At 42.5% G+C, this 10,805-nt stretch overlaps 1 protein-coding gene across 2 annotated transcripts; it reads right to left on the reverse strand.

The window, feature by feature from the left end:
* Positions 1 to 4,531: 4,531 nt before the first annotated feature.
* On the reverse strand, positions 4,532 to 9,247 carry LOC115752218 (double-stranded RNA-binding protein 2). Of its 2 annotated transcripts, XM_048279982.1 has the most exons (4): positions 8,742 to 9,247; positions 5,836 to 6,055; positions 5,015 to 5,508; positions 4,532 to 4,954 (listed from the first exon to the last, which is right to left on the reverse strand). In XM_048279982.1, the coding sequence occupies exons 1-4, from the start codon at positions 8,985 to 8,987 to the stop codon at positions 4,781 to 4,783; spliced, it is 1,134 nt and encodes a 377-aa protein (XP_048135939.1). In that variant the 5' UTR covers positions 8,988 to 9,247; the 3' UTR covers positions 4,532 to 4,780. The 2 variants fall into 2 exon arrangements, with proteins under 2 accessions (XP_048135939.1, XP_030546176.1); XM_030690316.2 differs by having other exon boundaries at positions 4,532 to 5,508.
* Positions 9,248 to 10,805: the final 1,558 nt, after the last annotated feature.

Here is a 10,805-nt window from a genome sequence, read left to right on the forward strand (position 1 = left end):
CATCCCTCCACTTTGTCTCCCTCTCCTCCTGTTTTGCTTTTTCTTTTTTCTTTCTTTTGTCCTCTTTGCCCCTTCTCCATTTGTCCCTCCCTCCCCGTTAAAGTTGTTATCTCATTTCCTCTGACAACGAATTTTATATACTTTTATATTCATGCGCTTCTCCATCCGTCTATCGATTTAGACTTTTGAATTTGACTTTCTAATATGACATCGGAACCAGTATTGTCATCTTTGTACATGAGAGGGGATATTAAAGTTTTATTGTCCCATTCAACCAAAAGAAAAAAAGAAAAAAAAATTGTTGTCCCACATCGTCGGACATCGCCTTAAGTTTTTGAGTTTGACTTTTTAACACCTCCTAGGTCCCGTTTACCTCGCATCGTTGGCGAGATTAAGCTTAAGCTTCTGCAACGTGGAGAATCAGAAGAGATGTGAATTTAACGATAAATCTATTCGAATCAGATGGTCCAGACGCGTTTCGAGGCGTGCGAATTCCGATTTACGCGATAGATTTTGATTCGTAATGGGTGGGGAGAGGGGAGAGGGGGGGGGGGGGCGGGGTTTCCTTTATGCTTTTTTATCTTCGTTTTATATCTCTTAATTTTTTTTTATATATATAAAATATAATTTTGATGTGGGGAGAGCCAAACTAGGCTTTTTGTCATAGTGAAGGAATGTTTTGCCAGTTGCAATGACCTTTTGGGCCCCATCTCGGTCCAATCAAGGCCCCGATCAGTGGGCCCACCCTGTCTGGGCCGGCTCCATGCACGCACATCGAGAATCAGTAGGGAGGAAGGCGGGGGAAAAAAGAAAAAAGAAAAAAAAGAAATCGTTGCGTGAATCGGTGGGCTGCCCACGTGGCAGCGCTTTGCGGGTTGGTGCGGTTGAAGTGGAGGTGGGCCCCCCCGCCCGCTCGCGGACTCATGGGGGCATAAAAAAAAAAAAAAAAGGTCGGAAGCGACACAATTTCGTGTCGTTGCTGTGCCTGTGCTGTCCCCCCTCTCTCTCTCTCTCAAAAAAAAAATAATAATAATAATTTTTTCTTAATATATATATTTTTAATTTTTTTTTTTGGGGTTTGGGGGGGCTCCTCCAATGTCGACTTTGCTTGAATGGCACACTTTGTAATTTCCCTGTTTCCACATGATTTCGCTCTCGTGCTCTGTTGTTTTCACAACAACGGATAAAGAGAGATGGCCACTGTTTTCTCTCGCGGTGGGTATGGGGTGTTGCTGAAGCAACCCCCCAAAAAAAAAACAAGACCGAGTCCTTTTCAGTTTTCTTTTCTATTTTTCTTCGAGTCGAAGTATATTTACGGATATTGAAGGATAGCGTAAGAGGTGTTATCACATAATGGGGGTATCGTTTGATGTTCCGTTATTTCCCGAGAATTCTTAGTTTCCCCCGTCGGACTAAAATAGCTTATTTCCGAGTTTACTCTCTTTCCCGAAAATTCTAGAATATTCACGTGATATCAAAACCACCAAGAGAAAAGGGACCTAAATTGTCAATAGGCATGCGGCTCTGCCGATAAAAAAAGATTATAGGGGTGAGAAAGTTGCTAGTATCATAGATGCGGAGTTCGACTCTCATGCTTTATAAAAACAAAAAGGCGGAGCAAAAGTCATTAGATATAGGACGGACAAAAAAAAAAAAAAAACCCAAACCCCAATTTTCATCTTTCTTTCTTTTTTTGAGTCAATCTTAAAAGAGAATGACAAAAGCTCTCCTCTTCCACTTCTTCTATTTTTTTCACCGGCCGATCTTCGACCTCGAGAGCGGTCGCAACCAATCGTCTTCGAGGGTAGCGCCATCATCCTCTGCTAGCCGCGGCCTCGGATCTGCTCGGGTTGTATGTGTACGAGAGCAGCTTTGACGTTAGCACCAACTCATTCTTCGTCGTGGGCTAATTTTCTTTCCTGCAAAGTTAATGTCCCGCGATATGTTTACACGGAACAAGATGTCTCCTCGCGTTAAGGTGAAGATAGCGAGCACTCATGACGGAGCCTTTTTTCCATCCATTGGTTAAGCAAAAGACGGTGTAATGGGCGCGACGCCCATTGGCCATACAACTTGGTGGAGAGAGATTGATCAATGCAGTGATTGAGGACCAACTGATTATGCACTGAGAGGACGTAATGGATTACCAACCAAAGCATCGTATGTTCGTGTCACCCGATAAAATAGACTAATATTACGAGAAATTTATTTTTTTGAGTTAAAAATACAAAAAACCCAAAACCGATAAAATTGTGATAAATGTATCCAAATTAATTTTTGAACCGCCAAAGACCTTAAATCGGCATACGCATATGACACATTTATCTTCCGTCAAATTTTACGGCGAAATTATTAAGCTGAATGACACGTGGCGATAACTTGTTTGACGTGGCAAGTTCGGGTGAATATCCACAACTCTCTCTTTATTTATCCGATTCGCCCTAATTTGGAAAAAAAGAAAGAAAGTAGGGCTCATTCTCTCTCTCAAAGCATGGAAAACCTACATCGTCTTCTCCTTCATCGTCTTCGTAATTACACATCAAAACTCATTCGAGCGTACTTTTATCTCTAGTAATCTTCTTGCCTTTGATTTTTTATTTTTTAATTTTGGGTTTGTTCGACGTACTCGTCCAAATCATCATATTAGGATATTCAATTACTTTAATTTGAAGTGGTTTGAAGATAAGCGCGATCCAAAAAAGGAAGATAGATCATTGAGTTATTGCCACGTGTCATCTAATTTGATAAATTCGTCATGTCTATACCAGTTTGGAGCTTTTAACGATCCAAAAATTAATTTGGGCTAAATTCATCGTATGTACACTCATTTAATATTTTTTTGCGGTATTGAGCCAGTTAAAACTGAAGCAACGCTAACATAAAGTTGACCCATTTTCACGTGAACGGTGCTTGCGTAGCAAGAGAATTGCAAAAGCCCAAAGAAACAAAGAAAGAGAAGAAGAAAATGGCAAAAAAAAAAAGGGAAGAAGAAAATTACAAGAACATGCGATGACGTTGGTTCAGGGACGATCATTATGTCATGGACTAATGAAGCAGAATGATTGTATGCTACCTGCATGACGGAACGCATTGACTTTTGCCGCTCTGCCTTTTCTTTCCCTCTGTCCTTTTTTTTTTCTTTTCTTTCCTTATCTCTTTGGTTTTTTTTTCACCTCATGATCATGAAAATTCATTCTGCCCACTCTCTTTTGTCCCGTGCAACAGCCTCCTCGCCACACCCTCAGTAGATGATGGGAAAAAAACAAAAAAAAAGAGAGAGAATTGACCCGTGAAAAACGAGGGATAAAAAACACACAATTCTGGGCCATGCAACGGTGAAATTAATCAGTTTAATGATAAGGAAATCACAATTGAGGTGCCAGCTAAAAGTGGGTCTGGGGCTGATTAGGGAAAAATCATGTGCATGTGAGTGGGAATGACCATGTAGGGAAGGAGAGTTAATACATAAGGAACGGACAAGATTTACGCACTTTGAGCATTCAACAGGTCTGGAACACGTCGTGGTTTTTGGTTTTTGTGGTTCCAACATTCGTGGAAAGAGCAAGGACTGCAAATTTGGTGGCCGTTACTCCTGAGTGTTTGGTCCAGGGCCAATTCTCTGGACTACCGTATGTGCATATGTTTCGGGCCAAGAAGAGAGAAAGTAAGGACAAAAGGGGGGGTGGGTTCAATTCGACTCAGCGAGAAGAGTTAAAGATGGAAATGAATGATTAAATGATGTGCATGGCGTGCCTGGACAATCTCAGGGGAAATAAATTGATCGAAAAGGACAATTTTTGCACGTCACACATCCAGCGACTTGGTAGATGTCGCGGCTTCTTGATTCTTGGTCCGGGCATTCATGGGAAGCAGGACGGATGTGTCGTGAGAACGTGGGGCGTGAGGATTTGATTGAAGGAAACAAGCGGCCTCAACAGGAGGGACTGGTGAATTCGGCCGAGAAAAGGGAGGAGCTGATGACATTGCTAAAGGAAAGAGAAAAGAAAAGAGTACAATTGGGAGAGTGTGGAATGGCCTTAAGCGGTAGAGGGAGAATCTCACGAACAGGCCGAAAAAAGAATGTAGCTTTAGGCTGCGTGTAGTATTAATTTAGTATGGCGCTGAACGAGTCTTCTTAGATTAGTCTTTGACTACTGACCATAAACTGGGTTGGATCACTACGAGAGGAGGACAGCTGGCTACTATCCCCTAGCTTTAGACAATATCCATGGCTTATGCTTTTGGTGATACGACGATCAATATTTCATCACTAAGGCTTAAGGTATGAGGATTGAGGAATAAAGTAATGGCGCAAAGACTACATAGTCTAGACAAAGTTCCGTGCATTAAAACGCGCAACCGTGACTGGACAACATGGCAACGTGCGGAAGAGAGGAGACCGACGTTAAACTGAAGCCGCATTGCTCAGGTGCCAGTGCCCGACGACATGCTAACCGAGGGATGTTCGGCTCTTCCCCAGTGTGCCAGCCAATCCCCCATGCATCAATAGCTCGAGAATCCCGGGAAGACGGGGGATGCACATTTCATCAACTCATCACGAGTAGGAAAGATGTGCCGACCAAAGTCAAATTACACACCGAAGCTAGTAACTTTCACTGACTGTAGCTCTTAACAAGGGACTAGGTAGGGAAAAAATACGAGAGAGGGTTGGGGGAGGGGCAATCTTATAACAAGAAGAGAACAGTAGACATAAACCAAACCTAAGACTGTCCAAAGCCATAATGCTATTTCCTAGACTCGCACTTTTCCAAAACCGCCATTATATTTTAAGTTTATCTATGCTCTGTACTACCGCTGATTCTTCTTGCAGGGTGCTTTTCTCGGGATTCTTGACTCCTACATCGGGGGCGGACTGATTTGGTGGTGTAGAAGAAACAAAGGCTGGAGGCTCCTCTTTTTGGACCTGACATACATCTTCCTTCCTAGCTGGTGGAGCGGCAAATACCGGCACAGCTTGCCTAATAGACACGGGAGGGGCAATCCGCACTGGTGGGGCCTGCATTACTGAAGTGCAGATCCTGGCAGGTGGTGGATGAGGCGGAGCAGAGTACACAGGCATGGCACTTCTTATTGTCACGGGCGGTGCAATGCCCCTGCAAGATGCTCTAAATTGGTTGATCGGTACATAAGGAGATGCTCCTGCTGCAGGGAACTTCTGAGGTCGGTTCCCATGGCATTCCAGAGATGGAGAATATCGTGGCGGCACAAGATTGTCCTTTGCCGGTGATGACGGCCTGCTACGAGGAACCATCGTCTTCGGGCAAATCAAAGGCAGGATCTTTGATGTGCTTGCTGGTTGCGGCTGTGGGCTGGTTGGTCTAACGTTTTGAGTTGTGAACTTCTTTGGAAACGGTATTGAGCCACCAGGAGAGTTGCCCAATGCTATCTTCTCCTTCAAACGATAATGTAGCAAGGCCCGTGCTACGGTTATCTGTTCAAGCTCATCATTGTTCTCTGCTTCAGGCGAGGTTGCGGATTCCTTTGCCACTGTCAGAAAAGAACGTGTCACCACACAAGAACATTTCTACTCCCCCAGGACATTATATTAAGATGCATTGACCAGTTCTAGCTTTGCATATCTTTGGCTGATATCAAGTAATATAAGCTTATGCTAAACAGAATCCAACGAGTTATCATAGAACCAACTGTCCTACTTTCCTTCGATTTTTCCATTCTCTATCATAAAGAGTTCAGATAGGTGAAGGGGGAGTAGTGTGGGGACGCTGAAGATAAAGGTCCTAGCCTTTTCCCCTAGAGAGGCCACGCCTCAAATTTTCTTTTGGTCTGATTTTGATCAAACAGACACAAACTCACATTGTTTTAGAGATGACCACGCTGCCATAGCAGCATTCTTTTCCGCTTGTTTCTTATTCTTAGCAGGCTCGCCAGTGAAAATGATCCCAGCTAATTCTACTTTCCCTGTGAAAACAGGTTGGTGACCAAGCCCTGATCTGAAAGTTGTATATTGAGGCAATGGGGCTCCAACTCTCTGTGAAATCTCCTGCAAGAGGTTCTTATATATTCCTGTCTCGTCCTGAAGTCAGGGGAGCAAGATTAATAAAGAAGAAGAAAAGCTAAACCAAGTAATAAATGTTCTTAGTTATGCACAGGAGGCATTGTGGCGTGACATAAAAAAATACATGGACCAACTACTTGTTTCAGTTCCAAAAATTGCATGATTCTATTTTCCCTTCAAAATCAAGTTTTAATTCTTGACAATACAGAAAAATCCAGGCAGACACACAACGTCAACAATCAATATGATAAGAACCAAGCTTTCCTATGGTATCAAAAGTCAGCGACATATTTATTACGTCAGTTCAGAAGGAACTACAAGCACTACACAACAGGTCTGCAATCCCCAATTTCAACATAAAGCCTATACACCACATTTACAGACAATTCAGTTAATACCATCAGAATCAGCAAAAACAACAATTGACATGGTTGGCAAAGCAAGAAATAGTTTGACAACAAAAGCAAACGGCCAAACCGGAATCTTTACTCGCAGTGAAATTGCTACTGACACCAGAAAAGTTGTCACATGATAAGTACAACGAAGAACATAAGTAAAAAATCTATATTCAGCAGACGAAAAAGCCAGTCCAGTGAGCAAGACCATGATAAGAAGGGGAAAGTTCAATCAACATTGCTGGAAACAAGACGCTTCTGGTCTAACCAAGCAGCAACATGCCACTCCGATTAAACTATTATAACTTTCTATCATCCTCTCATCCAGCCGATTTTTTTCTGGATGACCACCCCCATAGTATTGTCACCCCAGTAAAGTGCAAGCACCCAGCTAAGCTTGGATCTGTGTGGTCCTTTACACCAAGGAAACCTTCATCTCCTATCAGGTATAAAGTAGGGCATGATGGACGACACATAATGAGTAGCGACTATGACGCCCGAATTCTTGACTGGAGGGACTTCAAAAAGTATTTCCTTCCATCCCTTGGATAGTAAAAAAATATTAAGAAAAGGCGTTTGTTAATGGTGTCTCCACGCACTTGTCAGGCACAACTACATGAAGAAACGTTGTATTTTCACGACGATTCAAATGTGCAAAGTCAATAATATAGAGATTATAAGAGAATTGGATGCACAAAAACTACATTTACATTTTCCTAGCATGTTAATTGTAGTAAAAAATTGTCTAGGAGCACCCATTAACAGTTTCATTCTCATAGAAAGGGCATAAATTTGCCGGTAATATGAAGGCATAAATTTTCTTTTAATTCATATACTGTTCAAAGTTCATAAACATCCCATAACGGATATTACAGCTTCAGCATAAAGAAAATCTTCAATTGCTTTGGAAGTTATTGTCCATTGCCACTAATAAAAGGAAAACTGGAGCAATAGAGTTTAATAGTCGTCAAAAGCAAGATGCCAACCTTGACAGACAAATTCACACATTGCATAACAAAGGAATTTATAAATTTCATCGATTAATTACAGCAGAGCAAAATAGAATATTTGCTAAATTTGTCTTGCATAAAATTTCAAATCATTGCCACTTTCAAAACCACGAAGTGAGCATAGACCATGAAAAAAAAAATCTTGTAGAAGAGAGGCAAGATGAACACAGCAGATAATAAAAAATGCATGTAGTGAACTTACATGATTAATAACCATCTACGCTGATGCTATGTGCAACCGTGCAAATGCAAAAAAAAATAAAAAAATGGTCCAATACAATCATAGATACTAAAGTAACAATGAAAAGGTTGCCTGGAATCATAAAGGAAAGTTGCCGTCTGATGTCCACCTGCACTAAAACACAAATGAGGCCTTTGCTAAAGACAGTATGGTGATCTTAAAGAGGATTTCCTCATGGACCAAGCGCAAGCTTATAACATTCTTTGATTTTGTTTTTTAGTAAACCTTCAACCAGCTCTGTTGAATTAGAGATTCTGAGAAGGGAGACTGTTGCAGCTTTAATTGAACAAAGTGGAGACACCATGGTTAAAAAGCATGAAACAGAGCACTGAGGCTATTTGGGTTAAAGTTCCCCTACCCATGGCAAAAAATTAATTCACATGATTACATAAAAAAGAACCATGTGAAAAATTAGTTTCATTCATTCACTCACTCTCATGACACCCTAGAGCTCCCAATCATGGGAAGTAATGGTCTCTTAGCATCCCAAAAAGACCCTACGAGTTTCAGTTCTAAGTGAAGACACAAGCTTCTGTACCTTCGAGGTTAACACTAGAAGGTATGTCACGCATAAAAAAGGCCTACAGCTAGACATCCTTTCGCATTTTCAGAAGCCTGCCCCTTGACCAGTTGCGACATTTTTTCCAAAATCACCCAAAATGACCAAGAATTCCAAAACTCTCACGCATCACTGGATTTCAACTCCAATTTGACCTATGCACGCCTGAACCAACGGGGGAATTGAAGCTAGCGTATACAGCAGCCAAAATCTCAGCAATCGACGTGGGATGAATGTTAGCAACAGCAATCTACAGCAATCAGACAGAACAAGAGATAAGCTGATCCACTGCTACGCTCAATAGCGAGTTGAGAGCAACTAGCTAGAAAACACAATGGCAATGAGCCACTGCACCAAGGAAAAAGTGCACCGAAATGCGCAACATTTACCACCAACCACAATATCCGATCCCCAAAAACTCTGATCAAGGCGATTAAGTCAAGAAATAGAAACTCAAGCTCCGGCGTCTTCACAAAAAAGGAGCGGTCGGGGAGCTCACCAGGATTCGAGCGGCGAGAGAGTGAGAAGGACCGCGAGAGGAAAGCGAGTTGAGAGCGACCTCGGCGGCGGAGTGCTCTGCCTGGCGGAGAGTGGAGCAGTAGTTAGGGCTCTCGAAGACCTCGCCGTTGAAATTAACAGTCGCCTTGAAGCGCGGCGCGTGGTCGGGGCCTTCCCGGATGCAAGTGTAAGAAGGCAAGTTGAAGCAGCTCCTCTGCGCCAGCTCCTGCAGCTGGTTCTTATACATTTCGCCGCCCCGATTCTCTGCCACCACCGAGACTCGTTCTCCCCCGCCCACTCTCTATGGCTCGCCGACGGAGCGAGATTACAGCCTCGGCGGCTGCATGCTAAGGGGAAGCGAAGATGAAGGCGAGGAGGGGGGACCGGATCGGGAGCCGTGAGGCCGGCAGCGGAGGGCGGCGGGAGTGGCCGGAGGCGGGTGGCCGGAGAGGGGGTGGGGAGAGATCGCCGGAGTTAGGGCTTGGTGGTTAGAGAGAGAAAGTGGGGGAGGGAGACGGAGACGTAGAGGGAGAGAGAGAGAGTGGGGTTTGGTGCAGTGGTGGTATTAAAGAGGGAGGAGTAAATTGTGTTGCTTTTTGGGTGGGGAGTCAACTGAACGTTAAGGCTTTGCATGGACGTGATCTTTCTATAGATTTCCTCCACCTTTGTTTTATATTTTCATTTTCATTTTCATTTTATTTTCTCCTATATTTCTCATTTAATTCTCCCAATTTTATTTTTATTTTTATTTTTATTGTCACACCTTTAATGCTGGCGTGGAATATCCGCATCACTGGCGTCATGAGACGTAGTTTAATTAATCGTCGCCAATTAATTTATAATTGCTCCTTAATTGGTCTAAGTTACTTTACGTAGGATATTAATAACCATAAGGCCGTGTTTTGGTCATCAGGATAAAAATCATAATATGATATGTTCCATCATGATATCGTGTATTTGCTAACTGCTCGGGGATAGGATAAAAGAATATAAATCTTATAGGAGGTGGTAGGATAAATCTGAATATGATTTTTCAAGAGAGCAAATGTGAGGGGGATCGGGTTTTTTCCACAATCATTGCCTCTCCTCCATGCCGAGCTGCTTCTTTGGTGGCGCCAGGTCGGGGTCTTCGGCCGCAAAGCTGGGTGTCTTCGCAACTTGTTATCTAATCGATTGTTTGGCGTTACATAGGATTACGTCCCTCGTTCTTTAATCACTTAGACCTTTCCAACATTCGGGGTCTCGACATGTTATGAAAAACTCGAGGTCAATCATAGACTTTCAAGATAGTTCTCTTGGGCGATCTGCATGAGTGCATATTCAAATTGTGAAAAGAGGCTGAATAATTCCATTTCTCGACATTTGTTTACTCATTTGAGAAGACAATGAGCAAGGGCCGCTGGTCATTCTCAAATGATTCAACTCCAAATCAAAATCCCTAGTTCTACTCAACAATAACTCACTCATCGGAACTCGTCGCTAAATAATTTTTAAAGCATTTTGATGTTTCAACAAGATAGAGTCGTTCTCGGTCCCGCGCTATCTTTACTTATTCGACTTTATATTTGCACTTCACCAAATAATAGATAGGATATGACAAAATTCTTGTATTTCTTATTTTATCATATATAATCATATCACAACTAGAAATACGAACGACCAAATATAGCATGAGGTCGCTTTTGTCAACACAATCGGTTTCATAATTTCAACCTTCTTCAAATTTTGAAGATACCAAACCCCGTCACGAACTTACTAAAGTTTTCAACATTAATACCTACATTCAAGTATACAAATTAATGAGTCAATGCACGAAAAGGAGAGAGAATGGGCTCATTAGCAATTTAATTGTACATTTGCGGGTATTTATTATTTTCTTGACATTCCGAGTCAAAGGTCCAATACAGTAGGTAGAGCGCACCTATCACTCCCGCCCGACTTATATAGTGAAAGATGGCACCCTCAAAAGCGTTCCCTATTGCCGGATTATGAGAGCCCCGTAGAGCGGTCATCTCTTGTTGTAAGATCATCGTTTGTTTGGTTAGATGGTGATGCCCATAAGGGC

This window comes from Rhodamnia argentea, chromosome 6, assembly GCF_020921035.1.
Source record: "Rhodamnia argentea isolate NSW1041297 chromosome 6, ASM2092103v1, whole genome shotgun sequence".
Taxonomy (NCBI): domain Eukaryota; kingdom Viridiplantae; phylum Streptophyta; class Magnoliopsida; order Myrtales; family Myrtaceae; genus Rhodamnia; species Rhodamnia argentea.